The sequence below is a fragment of the Macaca nemestrina genome, chromosome 2 (genome assembly GCF_043159975.1).
Source record: "Macaca nemestrina isolate mMacNem1 chromosome 2, mMacNem.hap1, whole genome shotgun sequence".
Classification (NCBI taxonomy): Eukaryota; Metazoa; Chordata; class Mammalia; order Primates; family Cercopithecidae; genus Macaca; species Macaca nemestrina.
In genome coordinates this window covers 182009928-182031915 of record NC_092126.1, presented here as the reverse complement: position 1 = coordinate 182031915, position 21988 = coordinate 182009928, and the positions used below count along the sequence as shown (strand labels likewise).

Here is a 21988-nt window from a genome sequence, read left to right as displayed (position 1 = left end):
TTCCCATTTAGGGCCATGGGTTTCCAGGCTTTTGCTGGGGAACTGCCCTCTTCTACCCATTATTTCCTTGCCTCTTGTCCCTATCAATTATATTTAAGAGTAAGAAGTTTTAATATTAAGTGTTCCTCCAATTGTTATTTTTTAGTGTTTGATTTCCTTTCTCTTTTAAAAAAAAATTAACACATCAAGTAACAACTGATTTATGAACTGAAAATAGTAACAAGCTCAACTCCAAAGTCCATGCTTTTAAACAAGATTCAACATCTTTTATTTACATGTTTATGACGTACATTAATGGTCATATACAATTTTTAAACTAAATCTAGTAACAACAGAGAATGGAACATAAAAGACACAATTCCAAATTTTAGTCAGGTTGAAATGCTTTTTCACTAACTGAAAGATAAGATAAATGAGCAGCCATTATAAAGTTAAGGGCTGTATGTCAATTCACTTCTTAAAATTGAAAGTCAGCCACACAGCTGGTAAAACAATGGGAAATTTGCAAATGCAAATATATAATGCATGCATAGCTATCACATTTATTCTTTATCCTTAAAGCCATTTTTAAAGTAAACTGGGAGAGGCATCTTAATAATATATGTACATCAAGGCACATTCTTTTCTTGTGCTTTAGGAATGATTTACATGTGATCTGCTTATGTCTTAATTTTATACTTTATAACAGCTTCTAATACCTAAAAGCTTAATTTTTAACAATTATACTTTGAGTGGTAGTTTCCCAGAGAGAAATGTGGCATCTCTCATGGTTATTTTCAAAATCAGAAAATAGGATAGCTTGAGGAGGTGGGACTTAAAAATCAAACATATGAATTAATATAACTCAGTTTTCGTAACCTTTAAAAATAATTTATCTTCAACAATTTGGTGGAACTGTAATCAATTTCTTCAAGTATTATACTATGAGGGCTGCACTGAATAATTTTCAATATTCTGAAATTACCTGACAATTACATGGTATCCACAGAGCCGCTGTGAATATCTATATTGCTATCCGATTTCTCAACTGCAGTTTTTCAACCAAATTAAACAATTAAACATGATACAAAAGCTGAAAACATACCAAACATAGCTTGTTTGTTCATTAACTTGTTCATTCTTTGCAAATAATGAGAATTTTTTTTTCCATTAATTGTCGTATGTTATCAAGGAGAATTTTCCCATCAACAGTGTTAAATAACTCTGTTCTTTTCTCATGGTCAATTTGCTTGCCTTGAAGAAATAGTATAGTAAGGTTTTAATAAGCATTTCATGCATTTTAATGGCATTTTTAAAATTAGCTATTCATTTATGGGTTCCTCATATAGATAAATATATTGTGCAAACTTGATTACAACATGTAACTCATTAAGTGCTTTAAAACAGAATAAAGAATCCCTGACTTAAAAGGGGATAAAATAAATAGTCAAGAATCACAGATCTAAAGCATTTAAAAAACGTAATATACCTATGCATCCTATTGAAATGCTTTATATTAGAATTTTCTTTTTAATCCATAAACAGGGCAAATAAATCACAGAATCTCTATATTTTGAGAATAAAACAGAAGAAAAGCCAACTGGTACAGCCTTTTAAATGCAAAATGTATAATAAAGTAATGTCAAAATGCAAATGAAACTGTACAGTTTTAAATTCAGTACAGTCATTTATAAACATTAATTCATAAAAGGTATATCATGATAAACCACTGCCATCAAATATTAGGTTGCTGCAAAAGTAACTGCACCAACCTAATAGATTTGTTTTCAATTTCTTTACACTAAATGGACTTTTCTATAGAACCCATTGGCCAGACAAAATGTTTGGAAATGTTACGTTACCAAACAGCCGAGCTTTGATATGTAAACTCCAAGCAGACAGTCACATAGAATTGTAAACAAATGTTCTGTGAGTTCAGTGTACAAGAGATGTCACTTCTTTTTATCTTCATTAACATACTCATTCTCCTTCTGAAATATGTGCTACCTCTACTTTAACAGTTTGAATAGCTTCTGCAACTTCAGATAGCTTCTGTCCTTGCTGTTGTGCCAATACATAATTAACCACTTGCATAATACTTTGGTCAGAAAGTGTAGATACCGATGGATACTCTTCAGTAGCTGCAACAGCTTCCAGAGCTTCCATAGTTTCTCCTGTCACTACCACAGTCTCAAGTTCTTGAGGACCACTGCTTTCTTGTTCCTGCATGTCTGCTGTTAAGATGCTAACAGCATGTGCCACTTGAGTTCCTTGGTTATGAAACTGAAGGGTGTCTTTTTCCAGCATAATTTTGCAAGGCACATAGTCTCTGTGGAATTTTGTCATATGTTTACGGAGTGTTCGAGCATCTATGTAGGCTTCACTACATACAGGACAGACATAGGGCCGTTCACCAGTATGTGTTCTGACGTGGCGTTTTAGAGATCGGGCATCAGCCCAAGCAACTCCACATGTTAAGCACTCAAATGGCTTAACTCCTAAAAAAAGAAAAAAAAACATGTGTAGTGAGGTGCAAGCACCAAAATATACTTAAACTGCCTACCAAACTTCCTTTTATTAAAAAGTACAGTAGCTCATAAGCCTTCCTATCTTGACTGTGGCAATCTTTTATTTAGGACTCAATGGCTTTCCTTGGAATAAACAAGATTCTGGGCCGGGCGCGGTGGCTCACGCCTGTAATCCCAGCACTTTGCGAGGCTGAGGCAGGTGGATCACCTGAGGTCAGCAGTTCAAGACCAGCCTGACCAACATGGTGAAACCCCATCTCTACTAAAAATACAAAAATTAGCCTGGCGTGGTGGCGGGCGCCTGTAGTCCCAGAGGCTGAGGCAGGACAATCACTTCAATCTGGGAGGCAGAGGTTGCAGTGAGCCAGGATCGCGTCACTGCACTCCAGCCTGAGTGACAGACTCTGTCTCCAAAAAAAAAAAAAGAATAAACAAGATTCTGAACTATAAATCTCTCTAAAGATCTTCCTATGGACAGATGTGATTGAGACAAATTTTAGTTTCTGTGCATAATCTCATTTATTCCTTCACTCTTTCAAAGTAGAGGTTTCAAATAGTTTAGTTCAGCATAACAATGTGGATACCAATAGCAAAGACTTGGAATCAACCCAAATGTCCATCAGTGACAGATTGGATTAAGAAAATGTGGCACATATACACCATGGAATACTATGCAGCCATAAAAAAGGATGAGTTTGTGTCCTTTGTAGGGACATGGATGCAGCTGGAAACCATCATTCTTAGCAAACTATCACAAGAACAGAAAACCAAACACCGCATGTTCTCACTCATAGGTGGGAACTGAACAATGAGATCACTTGGACTCAGGAAGGGGAACATCACACACTGGGGCCTATCATGGGGAGGGGGGAGGGGTGAGGGATGGCATTGGGAGTTATACCTGATGTAAATGACGAGTTGATGGGTGCAGCACACCAACATGGCACAAGTATACATATGTAACAAACCTGCACGTTATGCACATGTACCCTACAACTTAAAGTATAATAATAATAAATAAATTAAAAAAAAAAAAAAAAAAAAAACAATGTGGATACAGAATTCAGCTCACTAAAAAAGGAACCTATTTATATATACACAATAATTAGGTACTCAGGTTCAGGATTACCTCTGTCATTTGAATAAAGATATGAAATTAATCTTTTACCAAGGAAGGTGAAAGAGCTGGTAAAGGGAGAATCACTACTGGATTGGATTTTATTCTATAAGGATACATATAATACCAAGTATAGTTACCTTCATGGTTGTTCATGTGTCTCCTATACTCTCTTAGCTGAGTGAATTTTCTTCCACATTTTTCACACACCCGTTCCAGGTTTTGCTTTGCTCTTCCTTTTTTCCCATGGGTAGCTTTCTTTACATGCCTTCTGAACAAAGCTTTTTCATAAAATTCTTTGCCACATATATTACACCTAAAATAGGGGAAAAGACTAAATTATTTTGTCCAAAGAAGCAGCAGTCATAATAATCAGAGTACACACATGTATCAATTAAGTTCAGCTCCTTCTCAAATTTACCCACCTATAAGGCTCAGTGACAGAATGAGACTTCACATGGGAATACCAATCTTTCTTCCAACTATAGCACTTATCACAAAATTGGCACTGGAATGGCTTCACACCAAGATGTTTGTTCATGTGCTGGCGAAGATCTCTAGCTTCAAAGAAACTTTTTTCACACCTGCAATAAAGTTCAGTTACCCAATTGGATAACCTTATTCCTTCAAAACAAGTTTCCAAGAATGCAGTAACTATTTTTAGTTTTTTAGAACTCCAAAAGATGATCTCAACTTAAAAGAATTCCCTAATTTTCCAATCTTGCATAAAGGCTACAGGGTTTTAGGTTCTTTTCATCTTAAGGCTACTAGAAATGTTTTAGAAAGAATCATGCATAGTTCCCAAAGGTTATTACAGAGGAAATTTACTATTATCTCTCTCTCCCCTAAGTGACCCCGCTTTGAGATCCCTATTCAACCCTCTCACTCTCAGTCCATGTGTTGAGGGGAGGCTTTACCTTTGACCCTAGGGATACAGCAAATGACTTGGGCCTAAGTTAACCACAACAAAGCATTCCCTTGGCCATAGTGATTAACTCAGGGATGACTGACTTAACTTGATGTAACTGGAGTAATCCTCAGGGCTTTGATGAACTACCAGAAAAGAAGTTTGACAATTTGGAATCTGAGAGGATGTGAGACTGAAATCACTGCCACTGTCTTGTCCATAGGGTGCCTCAGAGAAAACAAGTGCTAATGAATTTGAATCCAGTTTACATTAAACCACCCAGACTCCCAGACTTTATATTTAATTCAAACCTGGTCGGGTTGAGTGTACTTTCACTTATAACTAAAAATGTATTGATAACAAACTACCTTTGTTGCAGAATAAGACTAATTAGAGTAACATCAACAGATATGTCAAGTAGGAAGCTCCAAAAGCCCATCTCTCCACAAAAGCAGAGGATAAACTGGCAAACTGTTACAATCAACCTTACCAGGAACTCTGAAAACTAAAAGCTTACAGTGACCAGACATATGTTTAACAAAGAAAAAAAATTGTTGAATCTCTGTTAAGAGAGCTTTCTGATGTACCCCTGAACCTAAAAGTTAAAAAAAAAAGCAAAAGAGAGCTTCCTGGCTTTTTTTTTCCCCTAAGAGACAGGATCTTGCTATGCTGCCTGCCCAGACTAGTTTTGAACTCCTGGCCTTAAGCAATCCCCCCACCTGTTTCCCGAAGTGTTGAAATTACAGGCATGAGTCACTGCGCCCACCCTAAAATGACTTTTTTTCTTTTTCTTTTCTTTTTTTGAGGTGGGGTTTCACTCTGTCGCCCAGGATGGAGTGCAGAGGTGCGATCTTGGCTCACTGCAACTTCCTACCTCTTGGGTTCAAGTGATTCTCCTGCCTCAGCCTCCCAAGTAGCTGGGACTACAGGTGTGAAATACCACGACAGGCTGATTTTTGTATTCTTAGTAGAGATGGAGTTTTGCCACATTGGCTAGGCTGGTCTCAAACTTCTGACTTCAGATGATCTGCCCGCCTTGGCCTCCCAAAGTGCTGGGATTACAGGCTTGAGCTGTTGTGCCTGGCCCGACTAATTTTATGTTATATGAATTTTACCTCAATCATAACAGAGATTTTAGGAGGCTCTGGAAAATAAAGAGGACCCGGGAAAAGAAACTGGCTGGCAGTGAGACTTTTCTTTCCCACACCCCACTTCCAGGTAGTACATCTGAAAATCTTAACTCACTTTAAATGAGTGATTTGTATGGTAAATGATTTACATCTCAAAGACGTTAAAAATAGTAACCCTCAGGCAAGAAAAAAAGGACATTAAAATCAAGAGTAAACTGAAGTTACAGTTTAATATTATCTTCAAATATTTTTTGAAAACTAAGTAAAAACGTAATTAAATTAATTGAATGCCTCACATATTGAATACTTACTGAGTACAATGATAGCCTCGAACCTCAGGCTTTGGTTGGTGTTTCTTGAAGTGCTTGCTGAGTCCAGAGCCCCTATGAAAAGACTTTCCACAAACTGAGCAAAGGTACTTGGACTCTCCTATTAGAAAAAATCATAACCCTGTCACATATCCAGCAATCAGTCTTCTTTTAACAGAATTCTTTTTTTTTTTTCTTTTGAGATGGCATCTCACTCTGTTGCTCAGGCTGGATGGAGTGCAGTGGCGAGATCTCGGCTCATCACAAACTCCGCCTCCCGGGTTCACGCCATTCTCCTGCCTCAGCTTCCCGAGTAGCTGGGACTACAGGCACATGACACCACGCCCAGCTAATTTTTTGTATTTTTAGTAGAGACGGATTTCACCGTGTTAGCCAGGATCGTCTCAATGTCATGACCTCGTGATCTGCCCGCCTTGGCCTCCCAAAGCGCTGGGATTACAGGCATGAGCCACCACGCCTGGCCTTTAGCAGAATTCTTTATGTTATTTCAGAAGTAACTTTACCAAAGGGACATGGAAGCTGTAAGATTTGGCAGACATCTAAGAATAACAATAAACCATGTCAAAATCCCCATTTCCTCTCAACAACTATAGTACTATCAGAAGGTATGATCCAAAGAATGTGATACAGTTGTATGATCTACGGATTGTAATAGTAATAGAGTTGAATACAAGTTGCAGCAGATATCTACCCTTCATTGACTATTCCCACATTTTTGCTTTAAAACATCTAAAAATAAGTATGCATGGACAAAAAATATAAGCCAACTACTATGTTGACAATTATGTCTGCCTACCATTTAACTTTTTAAAAGCATGATCATTTCTTTATGCCTGGATTTAAATTACGCATGATTTTAATACTTAGTACACATTTTTCTACACTGAGGGAAACAACGAATATTCTATACACAAACACAGCTGTAAAACCAGATCTAAGAAAACGCTTTTTAAAATTAATTAATTAATTAATTTTTTTTTGAGACAGAGTCTCGTTCTGTCACCCAGGCTGGAGTGCCGTGGCGCAATCTCAGCTCACTGCAAGCTCCGCCTCCTGGGTTCACGCCATTTTCCTGCCTCAGCCTCCCGAGTAGCTGGGACTACAGGAGCCCGCCACCACACCCGGCTAATATTTTGTATTTTTAGTAGAGATGGGGTTTCACTGTGTTAGCCAGGATGGTCTTGATCTCCTGACCTCGTGATCCGCCCGCCTCGGCCTCCCAAATTGCTGGGATTACAGGCGTGAGCCACCGTGCCCAGCCTATGCTTTTAATTTTAAATACTGTCTCATACAAAATTGAGTACACATGACTATCAGTTTATGAATGCAATTTCTGGTATAATTAAAGCATAATCATTAATAGTTTATGAAATGTAACTATGTCAATATAAATTTCTCATTACCTGTGTGAATACTCATATGTTCTTGAAGACTCCGTTTGGTAACAAAAGACTTAACACATAGTTCACACTGGAACTGCTTTTGGGATTGATGAAGACTCTGATGTAATTTTAGACCATGCTTATAGATAAAAGTCTTTCCACAGACCTAAGACAGAACAGGGGTGATTAAGTCAAGAAAACAAAAAGGGAGATTATTTCTGAAGAACGAGGACAGAGAAAATGAATATATTATTTTAAATAAATATTTAAATTATTTAACTTAAACATAATGACAAAGTGAAAGTTGAAACCAACTTGAAAGCTGACCCCTCTTCTGATTCAGTATTCAACATATATTGTTATCTTAAAACCATGTGATTACCAGAGACTCTCAAAATAGTAAAAATCAGACAAATCTCATGCTATCCTTGAGACCGGTAAATAGTATACCTTATATTAAGGGACATGGAAGCTTAATCAAGAACAATGTATCATTTCCTGTTCCACCAACAGTGCTTTTCAAACTGTGATGAAGAACTAATTATTTTTTTCCTTTTCCACAATCCACTGGGAGAAATTTTTTTTAAACACAAAAATTTTTGTTAAAAATGATGTGACAATGCCAAATTGCTATGACAGTTTCTACATGCTTACTCTCTATTTCTCTACTTATCGTCCACAGACCACACATTCTAAGTAGTGCCACATGGGAAGACAAGAGGCCCAACTCATACTTGGTATTTAAATTTATGGCTGGGTGTGGTGGTTCACTCCTGTAATCCCAGTACTTTGGGAGGCCGAGACAGGCGGATCATTTGAAGTCAGGAGTTCGTGACCAGTCTGGACAACATGGTGAAACCCTGTCTCTACTAAAAAAAAAAAAAAAAAAAAAAAAAAAAAAAAAATTAGCCAGGTGTGGTGGCAGGCGTCTGTAATCCCAACTACTTGGGAGGCTGAGGTAGGAGAATCACTTGAACCCAGGAGGCGGAGGTTGCAGTGAGCCAAGATCGTGCTACTGCACTCTAGCCTTGGTGACAGAGCAAGAATCTTTCTCAAAAAAAAAAAAACAAACCCATAAATTTACAAATAAAGTAATCCTTAGGACTTGGCTTCAAAATAACTGGTGGAGCCAGGCACGGTGACTCATGCCTGTAACCCCAACACTTTGGGAGGCTGAGGTGGTTGGATTGCCTGAGCTCAGGAGTTCAAGACCAACCTGGGCAACATGGTGAAACCCCATCTTTACTAAAATACAAAAAATTAGCTGGGCATGGTGGCGTGCACGTGTAGTTCCAGCTACTCAGGAGGCTGAGGCAGGAGAATTGCTTGAACCCGGGAGGGGAAGGTTGCAGTGAGCCAAGATCGCACCACTGCACTCTAGCCTGGGTGACAGAGTGAGACCCTACCTCCAAACCAAACCAAACCAAACCAAACCAAACCAAACCAAACCTGGCGGAGTGGGGGTGGGGGTGGGAGTAGCGTAGTGAATAATAGTATACATAAAACACATGTACCATGAGCTGGTAACTACTGAGGTTGGGTGAAGGGTACATGTGGGTTCAGCCCATTCTCTTATAAAATAATAAAAAGGTATAAAAGAGAGAAATATAAAAAAAGTCTCACTGGAGGCCAGGCACAGTGACTTATGCCTATAATCCCAGCACTTTGGGAGGCCCAGATGGGAGAACAGCCTGAGACCAGGAGTTCAAAAGCAGCCTGGGCAATATAACAAGACCCCTGTCTCTATAAACATTAAAAAAAAAAAAAAAATTAGGTGGGTGTGGTGGCATGCACCTGAAGTCCTAGCTACGTGGGTGGCTGATGCAGGAGGATTGCTTGAAACCAGGAGTTCGAGTTTACTGTGAGTTAAGATAACGCCACTGTACTCCAGCCTGGGTAATAAAACAAGGAAGACCCTGTCTTTAAAAAATCTCATTGAAAAAGATACTTGCGGCCGGGCGCTGTGGCTCAAGCCTGTAATCCCAGCACTTTGGGAGGCCGAGGCGGGTGGATCACGAGCTCAGGAGATCGAGACTATCCTGGCTAACATGGTGAAACCCCGTCTCTACCAAAAATACAAAAAACTAGCCGGGCGTGGTGGCGGGCGCCTGTAGTCTCAGCTACTTGGGAGGCTGAGGCGGGAGAATGGCGTGAACCCGGGAGGCGGAGCTTGCAGTTAGCCGAGATCACGCCACTGCACTCCAGCCTGGGAGACACAGCGAGACTCCGTCTCAAAAAAAAAAAAAAAAAAAAAAAAAGATACTTGCACATGCATGTTTACAACAGCACAATTCACAGTTGCAAAAATATGAAACCAGCACAAATGCCCATAAATCAATGAGCAGATAAAGAAAATGTGTATATATATACCATAGAATACCACTCAGTCATAAAAATGAACAAAATAATGGCATTTGCAGCAACCTGGATGGAATTGGAGACCACTACTCTTTTAAAAATTAAGTTTTTTTTGAGATGGAGTCTCATTCTGTCGCCCAGGCTAGAGTGTAGTGGTGCGATCTTGGCTCACCGCAAACTCCGCCTTCTGGGTTCCAGCGATTCTCCTGCCTCAGCCTCCCCAGTAGCTGGGATTACCGGTGTGTTCCACCATGCCTGGCTAATTTTTTGTATTTTTAGTAGAGACTGGGTTTCACCATGTTGGCCAGGATGGTCTCGATCTCCTGACCTTGTGATCCGCCTGCCTCGGTCTCCTAAAGTGCTGGGATTACAGGCATGAGCCACTGCACCTGGCCAATTAATTCATTTTTTTTGAGATGGAATTTTGCTCTTGTTGTCCAGGCTGGAGTGCAGTGGCACCACCTCGGCTCACTGCAACCACCACCTCCCAGGTTCAAATGATTGGAGACCACCACTACAAATGAAGTAACTCAGGAATGGAAAACCAAACATCGTTATGTTCTCACTCATAGTTGGGAGCTAAGCTATGAATGATACAATGGACTTTGGGGACTTGGGGGAAAGGGTGAGTTGGGGGTGAGGCATAGAAGACTACACCCTAGGTATAGTGTATACTGTTCAAGTAATGGGTACACCAAAGTTTCAGAAAACACCACTAAAAAACTTATCCAAGTAAACAAACACCACCTGTTCCCCAAAAACTATTAAAATACAGAAAGAAAAAAGAAAAAAATCCCATTGGTTCCAAACTGTTTTTTAATAAAAATACTGAGTCAGGCCTGGCATAGTGCTCACGCCTATAATTCCAGTACTTTGCGAGCCTGAGGTATGAAGACTACTTGAGCCCACGAGTTTGAGGCCAGCCTGGGCAACATAGTTAGGCCCCATCTCCACAAAATATTAAAAAATCAGCCACGCACGGTGGTGCACACCTGTAGTCCCACCTACTTGGGAGGCTAAGGTGGGAGGATGGTATGTATAAGCCTCTGAGAGAGGGAGGCTGCAGTGAGCCGTGATCATGCCACTACATTCCAGCCTGAGAGACAGAACAAGACCTCGTCTCAAAAGAGACAAAAAGCCCCAAACTGAATCATACTCATATATAAGGCTACAAATTTCTAGTGCGACTAGAAATTTTTCACTGTTCCAAACAGCCCAAAACTGGCTAATCACAGGATTCATTGCCCTTGAGTAGTATTTTGGCATTTAGGTACTCTCAATCCTTAGCTCTAGAGAGGAACACAGCTTAGGCAGGACTTTTACGGACCACAGAGATTTGTTTAAGCCATGGGTTTCTTCCCAGTCTGGGTTGGTCCAGTTGAAGGTTAAGGAATGATGGGGGTGATAAATTGGTTATTTTTCACCCTATACATCTTCTGGACCCTAGTTAAATTTTCACAAACATCTTAAACAGATTCAAATTACAACTTCAGAGAGCAAATTAAAAAACACAATAGGGAATCACCTTTGGTCTAGGCAATAAAGAAGTCATAAATTTCCCTGACATTTTACAAAAATGAGAGTGACTTGAGAATACATATCCCACCAGTCTCTTTGGCACCCATAGTTAAGTTCTAATGTTTTTTAAATAGCAAAATAAACGTTATAGCTTTACCTGGCATGCATGTGGCTTTACACCTGTGTGCTTTAACATATGTATTCGGAGAGAATATAACTTAGGTAATGTTCTTCCACATATGGAACATATAAATTCCCGCTTGGTTCTGCCCTTCTCAGATGATGTTCCCGATGCTTCATTAGATGCAGAATTGGACGAGGATGAAGAGGGTGCATCTTTTCTGGTATGACGAATAAGATGTGCTCGCAAAGAGGCACTGTACTGAAACTGTTTTTTACACAACTAAAAGAAAAATAAAATTATCTCTAAATGTATTTCCATTACAAAATGTTAACTGAAGCTCAACTCATATTTGAACTTTTTGTTACAATTATATAAATCAATAAACACATATACTATGTAAAAAACAATAGGTACTAGATTGTAAAGATAAAAGGGGTAAGACTCAATTCCTATTCAGGAGAGGCTAAAGTCTAATGACAGCACAAGATTTGTATCAACAAGGTTGGGCTTGAAATGGGTCTTTCAGGAGTGGTAAAACAAAGAGAGAAGAATATTATCATTAGCATGAGTACTAATAGTTGTCAGGTGGAACAGAAGTAGGGGCTAGAAATAGAAAGGTAAGGCTGTGATTGATGGCCCTTGGATTTTATCTCATAGTTGAAGATTCAAGAAAATTTTATTCTTTTTAAAATCAAAGTTATATATGCTTAACCTGTGCAAAACCTATTTTTTAAAACAATAAGTAAAACTGGTCTCCTGGCCAACCATCTCCACCATATTTTGCTTCTCGAGTTATCTCTGACTTTGTTTTTAAGTGCAGCTGTGTTTGTATGACTCTCTCGATGCTTCTCTTTGTAACTCTATGTAACACACATAACGGAAGTTGATTTGCATTTTTACTCCTCTACTCCCTACTTAGATATGTAAATGATTTCCATTACCCCTCTTCATCAATATACCTATATCATATTCTTGAGTAGACCAATTTCAAGGCTTACATTTTTAGGATGTAAATATTATTACCACTGGGCCACATACAGTACACTGTAATTCTTTTTCCTTTCTTGCTTTTTGTTTTATTTCTCTTTGCACTTACTAATTTGCCAAACCCTGCCCCCAACGGCACTGGGAGGAGATTTAAAACCCATCACCTTTTTGGAAATCTCCGTCAAATCATTATGTCCTCGTCTGGGTGTGGTGGCTTACGCCTGTAACCCCAGCATTTGGGAGGCTAAAGAGGGTGGATCACTTGAGTCCAGGAGTTTAAGACCAGCCTAGGCAACATCGTAAAACCCTGTCTCTACAAAAAAAATACAAAAAGCCAAGAATGGTGGTGCATGCCTGTGGTCCCAGCTATTTGGGAGGCTAAGACAGGAGGATCGTTTGAGCCCGGGCTGTGGAGGTTGCAGTGACCTGTGATAGTGCCATTGCACTCCAGCCTGGGCTACAGAGCAAGACCCTACCTCAAAAAAAAAAAAAAAAAAAAAATTATGTCCTGGGCTAATTGTTCCCTATACCTGATACATAGCTTCATCCTGGGATCTCCCTTCACTATTGTCTTGATGAATCCCTTGGACTCTGTTGAACTGGATGCCGTGTTTTCCATTTAACATGTCTTGCTCATTTTAGTGAAACTGTCTGTCAACAGCTTCCTGAGAAAATTTGGGAGGTAATAATTTTGAGACCTGGCATGTCTGAAAATATTCTTACTCTACCATCATAAATAACTAAAAGTTTGACTGATTGGCTATAAGAATTCAAGTCAGAAATCATTTCTCTTTAGATTTTAAACACATGGTGGCTTTGTCTTCTAGTTTCTGTTGCTGTTGTTGAAAAACCTAAAGCCATTCTGATCCTTATCCTTTTTATGAGATTGACAATGTTATTGTTTTCCCTCTGGCAACTTATTTTATTTTTGTCCACTGATTCTGAAATTTTATAATGTACTTTAATACAGTTTGATTTTCATTCACCGTTCTGGGCATTCAGTGTACTCCTTTAACACAGAAACTTCTATCCTTAAGTTCTGAAATTTTTCTTTATTTTCTTTTCCATGTTTTGTTTGAAAGTAATACTTGTATACTGAATATCTTAGGCCAATAATATTATTTTCTTTCACTCCCAATTTCTAACTTGTCTTTTTGCTCTATTTTCTGGGAGATTTCATCAGTTATATTTTCCAACTTTTGTGAGATTTTTTTATATGCTATATATTTTATTCCTAAAAAACTCTTTAGTTATTTTAATGTACCGTTCATATTAATAATTTTTTTAGGCTTTTTTTTTTTTTTAACACTAGTCAAGTGCAGAAGTGAGAAGCGGGTAGAGTAGAACAAGGAGTTTGATCTGTAACTGTGAACAATCGAGATAACTCACTAACTTTGGACCAGCCAATATGACCATTTAAAAAAAATTTTTTTTGTAGAGACAGGGTCTCGCTATATAGCCTGGTCTTGAACTCCTGGGCTCAAGTGATTCTCCCATCTCTGCCTCCCAAAGCGTTCGGATTACAGGTATAGGCCACCACGCTCAGCCTCAATGTGTCCTTTTAAAAACATAGTACCGCTGGGCGCAGAGGCTCATGCCTGTAATCCCAGCACTTTGGAAGGCTGAGGCAGGCAGATCACCTGAGGTCAGGAGTTTGAGACCAGCCTGACCAACACGGAGAAACTCCATCTCTACTAAAAATACAAAATTAGCCGGGTATGGTGGTGTATGACTGTAATACCGGCTACTTAGGAGGCTGAGGCAGGAGAATTGTTTCAATCTGGGAAGCAGAGATCGTGCCATTGCACTCTAACCTGGGCAACAAGAACAAAACTGTCTCAAGAAAAACAAAAACAAACAAACAAAAAAACCATAGTACCTGGCTGTTTTGTAAACTTAATTTTTTCATTTATCTCTTATATAAATCATACGTTCTGAAGTTTTTTTCTTTTTAGTTTTTTTTTCTCGCTAGTCTTAGATTCCTCAAAGTTGCCTTTTTTTGGTTTGTTTGTTTTTTTTTTTTTTGGAGACAGGGTCTCACTTTGTGGGGCAATCTTGGCTTCCTGTAGCCTTGACCTCCTGGGTTCAAGCCATCCTCCTGCCTCAGCCCCTCACAAGTAGCTGGGACTACAGGTGTGTGCCACCATGCCTAGTTAATTTTTGTAGAGATGGGGTTTCACCATGTTGCCCAGGCTGGTCCTGAAATCTTGAGCTCAAGCAATCTGCCTTGGCCTCCCAAAATGTTAGAATTATAGGTACAAGCCACTGCGTCCAGCCAAAGTTGTTTTTCTTGAAATCTTTTGTCATCAGTCAATAATCCCTAATATCTGTTCATATTTCAGAATAAGACATTAAAAAATTCACTGGAATTTCCATGTAAATGGGGAGGGGACTGTTGTCAACCATGAGCTTTAGTCATTAGCTGTCTTTTGTTATTGGGCTTCAGACTTTTCATCTCTGAGAAATCTTTTTGCTTTATGGTTAAGGGTGTAGATGCCTATACCTTGGGACTTGAGAAAAGAACGAACTTGGGCCAGGTGCGGTAGCTCACGCCTGGCATCCCATACCTTGGGGAGGCTGAAGCAGGTGGATCGTTTGAGCTCAGGAGTCTGAGACTGGCCTGGCCAACATGGTGAAACCCTGTCTCTACTAAAAACACAAAAAAATTAGCCAGGCATGGTGGCTCATGCCTGTAGTCCCAGCTACTCAGGAGGCTGAGGCAGGAGAATCGCCTGAACCTGGGAGGTGGAGGATGCAGTGAGCCAAGATTGCGCCACTGCACTCTAGCCTGGTTGACAGAACAAGACTCCGTTTCCAAAAAAAAAACAACTTAACATTCAGTATGCTTTTACTCTTCCCTGTTTTGAGTACAGTACACTTAGCTTCACTAATTATAGTACTCCCCAGTGGAGTTATGGTTTTATCCTTTCCAGGGAGAAGATGGATCTTTGGCTAAGGGGACAGGGGTAGTGATTTAATTGCTCTACTTTCAAGGTAGCTAGCACTACTAATTCCTGAGACATTTTGGTGGTTCTACAATTCAATTTGGGTTGATTCTTAGCTTTCCCCACTGAAAACCTGGAAATGAACCCTTTCAAATCTGCTGAATAAGTTACTCCATCTATTTATTTGTATCCAGAATTTAGTTGTTTCAAGATTTCCTGTTCTCTCTGCCTTTTTATGAGTTACATTTTTAAAATGATCTTTTTACTGTTATTTTACTATGGTATCGGGAGGAAGCAGAGACAAGTTACTGAATATTTTGGGGAGGCAAGTAAATGACATGCATATTTAAATCAAAAGATGACTCTTATAGTCATAAAAGACATAGAATACAAGTGAAAAGATAACCAAGCAGTAAGCTGGATTCTATATATTATGAATTAGAGTTATCTTCAATTAGCTTTCCAAATACTTACCGGACATTTGTAATCTCTAGCTCTTTCATGTTTCAGTTTGTGCATTATAAGGGCGTATCGTCTCTGAAAAACCATTCCACATTCCCCACATTTATGAGATGCTTCTTCAGTGTTCTCTTTAGCATCTCTTTTTGGCTGTTTCATCTTCTTTCCTCTTTGAACTAACTTCTGAGCCACCTAATAAGGGATAGAAATCACAATCTAAGTAAATCTACTCAATTTTAATTTTGAAAGTCATGTTGTAAATTTCTAACAAAAAGATTTCAAATTCACATTATCTTATTAATACTGGCATTTAAAACATTAAGTTGCTACCTTGTACCTGTCTCACCTCCCAAACAATTTTCACTATAGCCGTAAGTTCATCAATACAATGCTTTCAACCTAAAGCTAAAACTACAAAGGCCAACCCTTCTTACATCATACCTGTTGAACTGCTGACTTGGGAATGGCTTTCCGTTTCTGCAGCTTTTTCTCCATTCCCTTGTGTAGTCGAATATATGCCCCTTCATTAACGGAACGTTGTCGAAGCCTGCTTCTGTAAGTATCATCATCAGGGCCAAAGTCTGTCTTTGCTGTTGATGCAACTAGATTTTCCTGATCTTTTAAAGGTTGGTCAACATTCTGCCTACGTTTTGGAATGTCTTCAGCACAGATATCCTCAGCTGATATATCATTTCCCATACCACTATCCTCTGGTGAACTACTAATTACATTCTCTTTTGAAAGTTTCGGGTATATATTAGAAACTGTGTTATTGTCTCTGTTGTTTGAAGTTTCCAGTTTTGTCTGGTTGTTTTTTGTTATTAAATCAACAGACTTCATTGCAGGATGGGAATCAGCTATACATCCTACAGATGACAGGGCAGCTTCAGCCTCTGAAGAAACCTGGGGCTCAGGCTGTCGTCCTAACTCTCCATTCTGCTCAGCTTCTGGCAATTCTCCATTTACCAGCAGTACAATTTCACAATCTCCAAGTTCAGTAGATAAAGTTGTTGTTCCCTCATTGCTAGCCACAGGAGGTGCTGTACCCCCATTCTGTACTGGTAAGTCCTGGGTGGATGCAACTGTTTGTACTTCACCCTTCTTATATACTGTTAGCTGCTTCTCTTCCATTAGCTTATGTACACTTTCACAAATCTCTAAGACTTCTGACATGAAAAGATGACGAGCTAAGATGGCTACATCAGCCATGCTACAGAAGTCAAAACTTAGTACAGAAGTATAGGCAAATTCCAGTAAAGGAAGGAAGCTGGCCTTACAAAAACCTGTATGAATTCAAAGAAGGTAAAGACAAAAAAGTCAATTACCAATGACACAATACAGAATTATGACAATATAAAATATAATTCAAAGGCAAATATGACCACTTGTTCTGTAACTAATCATCCCTGGATTTGCATTTTGTTCTGGTTTCTTATTAAACCTGGACTAACTCATTTGTATGAGCTGCGTCTCAGTACCTAATACAGAAAATAGTAGCAGACTTACTACCTCAAGAGTTGCTGTAAGGCAGTGATTTTCAAACCGTACTCCTTAGAACCCTGGGGATTCCTCAAATTCCCCTCAAGAAACAGCTGCTGGAGGATGGAGGGTTAAAAAAAAGAGGAAGGCAGGTGAGTGGCAGGGTTCAACCAACCTGTCCCCTAATCTCACTTCAGTAAATATACCTGTACTTCCAAGTAATAGTGGTCCATATAAAAATGTTATTGAACAAAGTATTCTATGACTAAAAGTAAAAAAACAATACCTAAGGGAGAGGTCAGCAACATTTTTCTGTTAAGAGTAAGATAATAAATATTGCAGGCCATGAGATGTCTGCTAAAACTGCTCAGCTTTGCCACTGTAGCTGGAAAGCAGATGTACACCAATGGACGTGGCTGTGTTCCAATACAACCTTCTTTACAAAAAGGGAAGGAAGGCCGGGCGCGGTGGCTCAAGCCTGTAATCCCAGCACTTTGGGAGGCCGAGACGGGCGGATCACGAGGTCAGGAGATCGAGACCATCCTGGCTAACACGGTGAAACCCCGTCTCTACTAAGAAATACAAAAAACTAGCCGGGCGAGGTGGCGGGCGCCTGTAGTCCCAGCTACTCGGGAGGCTGAGGCCGGAGAATGGCGTGAACCCGGGAGGCGGAGCTTGCAGTGAGCTGAGATCCGGCCACTGCACTCCAGCCTGGGCTACAGAGCGAGACTCCGTCTCAAAAAAAAAAAAAAAAAAAAGGGAAGGAAGGGAAGAGTGGTCCTTGGGCTGTAGTTTGCCTATACCAGGTCTAAGAAATTATACGTGAGGTATTACATTCTTCTGTGGGAAAACAAAGTCAGTTTCTTTTCTAAAATTCTCAGTGATTCACTTTCAAAAGCCATTTTTAATTCTTAATATTCATATGAATCAAAAATCAGAAAAAAGATTACACAGTGATAATTCTATGTCCAAAACCAGAATGATTAAGAATTTGTATAGCTCTCCAGAATTTCGTTATACAGCCAAGTCAATATTTTTATGTATTTATGTATTTACTTATTTTTTGAGACGGAGTCTTGCTCTGTGGCCAGGCTGGAGTACAGTGGCGAAATCTTGGCTCACTGCAACCTCCCGACTCCCAGGTTCAAGCAATTCTCCTGTCTAAGCCTCCTGAGTAGCTGGGACTACAGGCACAAGCCACCATGCCCAGCTAATTTTTGTATTTTTAGTAGAGACGGGGTTTCACCATATTAGCCAGATGATCTTGATCTCCTGACCTTGTGATCCGCCTGCCTTGGCCTCCCAAAAGTGCTGGGATTACAGGCGTGAGCCACCGCACCTCGCCTTACTTTTTCATTTAGGTACTTTGAGACAGGCCCTTGTTCTGTCAGGTTGAAGTGCAGTGGATTCATCACGGCTCACTGTAACCTGGACCTCCCAGGCTCAAGCAGTCCTCCTGCTTCAGCCACCTGAGTAGCAGGGCAGGCGTGCACCTGGTTATTTTCATATTTTGTAGAGACGGAGGTCTCCCCATGTTGTCTCGGCTGATCTTTACCTCCCGGCCTGAAGGGCTACTCCTGCCTCGGCATCTCAAAGTCCTTGGATTACAGATGTGAGCCACCATACCCAGACAGAGGCAAATATTCTAATTCTGCCTTCTCACACTAGGTGTCATATTACACATATTTTTCTGCACTTTGCTTTTCTCATACAATAATTTATCTTAGAGATTTTTAAATATACAATTGAGAGCCATTTTTGCTGTAATTTTCAGTTCTGACTCAAGGTATGTAAACTGTGGTACTTTATGCAAAAGAACCTACGAAGGATGAACAAGCATACAGAGAAGCCTTAAAATGTGAGATGTTAGGACTCAGACTGAAAACTGAGGGGACTCCACATCAACATTATCATTAGGGTGAATTCAGCCATTCCTGGGAAAGCTAATTCTTTTCTTTTTGAGATGGAGTTTCGCTCTTGATGCCCAGGCTGGAATGCAATGGCACAATCTTGGCTCATTGCAACCTCTGCCGCCCAGGTTCATGCAGTTCTCCTGCCTCTGCCTCTCGAGCAGCTGGAATTATAGGCGCCCGCCACCACACCCAGCTAATTTTGTATTTTTAGTAGAGATGGGAGTTCTCCATGTTGGTCAGGCTAGTCTCGAACTCCTGACCTCAGGTGATCCACCCACCTCAGCCTCCCAAAGTGTTGGGATTACAGGCATGAGCCACTGCACCCGGCCGGGAAGCTAATTCTTAAATAGGCTGAAACCACATTAATGCTGCTATAAATTATGAGACCAAGTTTAAGGTAAATCATTAAATTCCTTTAAAAAAATCACATACTAACAAAATAATGTACCCAATACCCTTTAAATTTCTTTTTTTCTTGAGACAGAGTCCTGCTCTGTCGCCCAGGCTGTAGTGCAGTGGTGAGATCTCAGCTCACTACAACATCCACCTCCTGGGTTCAAGCAATTCTCGTGCCTCAGCCTCCCGAGTAGCTAGGATTACAGGTGTGTGCCACCATGCCCAGCTAACTTTTGAATTTTCAGTAGAGACATGGTCTTGCCATGTTGGGCAGTCTGGTCTCAAACTCCCGGCCTCAAGCGATCCAACCACCTTGGCCTCCCAAAGTGCTGGGATTACAGGCATGAGCCACCGTGCCTGGCCTACCCTTTAAATTTCTAAGTTCAAATTCATATGAAAAATTTTCCATGAAAACATTAGCATTGCTCCAAACAGCATTTTAAATAGCTAATACCATTTTTACAAAGATACTGGTCATAGGTTTATTTTAAATACCATAAAAGAAAAAGAAACTAAAACAAAACAAAAAAATCACTTACAGGCTGGGTGCAATGACTCACACCTGCAGTCCCAGAGCTTTGGGAGGGCAAGCAGGGACATTGCCTGAGATCAGGAGTTCAAAAGCAGCTTGGGCAACATGGTGAAACCCTGTCTCTACAAAAATTACAAAAGAAATTAGCCAGGCATGGTGATGCGCACCTGCAGTTCCAGTTACTTGGGAGGCTGAAGTGGGAGAATCGCTTGAGCCCAGGAGGTCAAGGCTGCAGTAAGCTGATATTATGCCACTGCACTCCAGCCTGGGTGAGAGCAAGATGCTGTCTCAAAAAAAAAAAATCACTCACAATCCTACCATCAAAAGAGAACAGGCAAGTAATTTTGGTATTCCATGTTTACCTCCAATCTTTTTTTTTTTTTTTTTTTTTTTTTTTGAGACAGAGTCTTACTCTGTCACCAGGCTGGAGTGCAGTGGTGTAACCTCAGCTCGCTGCAACCTCCGCCTCCTGGGATCAAGGGATTCTCCTCCCCCAGCCTCCCGAGTAGCTGGCACTACAGGCGCCCACCACCACGCCTGGCTAATTTTTTGTATTTTTAGTAGAGACGGGGTTTCACCATGTTGGCCAGGATGGTCTCGATCTCTTGACGTCGTAATCCACCTGCCTCGGCCTCCCAAAGGGCTGGGATTACAGGCGTGAGCCACTGTGCCTGGCCACCTCCAATCTTTTTACATACACATTCCCTGCAGAACATTTAAATCAAATGAAATGGACAATTTTGCAAAATAAAAAGATTGTCGAGATCTATTACAGGACAATGTGAATACAGTTAATACTATTGAAGTGTACACTTAAAAAAATCATTATGGCCAGGTGCAGTGGCTCACGCCTGTAATCCCAACACTTTGGGAGGCTGAGGCGGGCAGACTGCTTGAGGCCAGGAGTTCGAGACCAGCCTTGGCAACACGGCAAAACTCCGTCTCTACTAAAATTACAAAAATTAGTCGGGCATTGTGGTGTACACCTGTAATCCCAGCTACTCAGGAGGCTAAGGCAGGAGAATTACTTGAACCCAGAAGGTGGATGGAGGTTGCAGTGAACCGAGATGGTGCCACTGCACTCCAACCTGGGCGACAGAGCAAGACTGTCTCAAAAAATAGTAACAGCCGGGCGTGGTGGCTCACGCCTGTAATCCCAGCACATTGTGAGGCTGAGGTGGGTGGACCACCTGGGATCAGGAGTTCAAGACCAGCCTGGCCCATGGTGAAATCTCATCTCTACTAAAAATACAAAAATTAGCCGGGTGTGGTGGCGGGTACCTGTAATCCCAGCTACTTGGGAGGCTAAGGCAGGAGAATTGCTTGAACCCAGGAGGCGGAGGATGCAGTAAGCCAAGACTGCACCATTGCACTCCAGCCTGGGCAACAAGAGTGAAATGCCATCTCAAAAAAAAAAAAAAAGTAATAATAGTAATAATAATAATAATCATTATGGAACTCTTATACATTGTTGGTAAACATGTAAATTAGTACACCAGGATGAAAAACAGTATGGAAGTGCCTCAAAAAACTAAAAATATAACTATCATATGATCCAGCAATCCCACTACTGTACCTACCCAAAGAAAAGAAATTATATCAAAGAGATACTTGCACCCCATGTTTATTGCAGCACTACTCACAATGGCCAAGAAATGAAATCAGCCTACATGTTCATCAACAGATGAATGGAAAAAAATGTGGTAAACATACACAATGGAATACTATTCAGCCGTAAAAAAGAATGAAATTCTGCCATTTGCAGCGACATGATAAACCTGGAGGACATTATGCTAAGTAAAATAAGTCAAGGACAGAAAGATAAATACCAAATGTCCTCACTCACATGGGGGAGCTAAAAAAAATCCTTAGATTATACAAGTAGAGAGAAGAGTTATGGTTATT

General features: G+C 40.3%; 1 protein-coding gene across 3 annotated transcripts in view; it reads right to left on the bottom strand.

The window, feature by feature from the left end:
- Window positions 1-232: 232 nt before the first annotated feature.
- The window catches only part of LOC105477501 (zinc finger and BTB domain containing 11), a 31048-nt gene continuing 9292 nt past the window's right edge, over window positions 233-21988 (bottom strand). For 2 of the 3 annotated variants that reach the window (XM_011734056.3, XM_071092510.1), the window contains exons 4-11: window positions 16205-17046; window positions 15779-15955; window positions 11406-11651; window positions 7394-7538; window positions 5973-6090; window positions 4050-4208; window positions 3765-3940; window positions 234-2477 (exon numbers count right to left, since the gene is read on the bottom strand). In XM_011734056.3, coding sequence (XP_011732358.1) covers window positions 1960-2477; window positions 3765-3940; window positions 4050-4208; window positions 5973-6090; window positions 7394-7538; window positions 11406-11651; window positions 15779-15955; window positions 16205-17046 — 2381 coding nt within the window. In that variant the 3' untranslated portion in view covers window positions 234-1959. Of the gene's footprint in view, window positions 2478-3764; window positions 3941-4049; window positions 4209-5972; window positions 6091-7393; window positions 7539-11405; window positions 11652-15778; window positions 15956-16204; window positions 17047-21988 lie in introns of all 3 variants that reach the window. The other variant, XM_011734055.3, reaches the window with a different exon arrangement.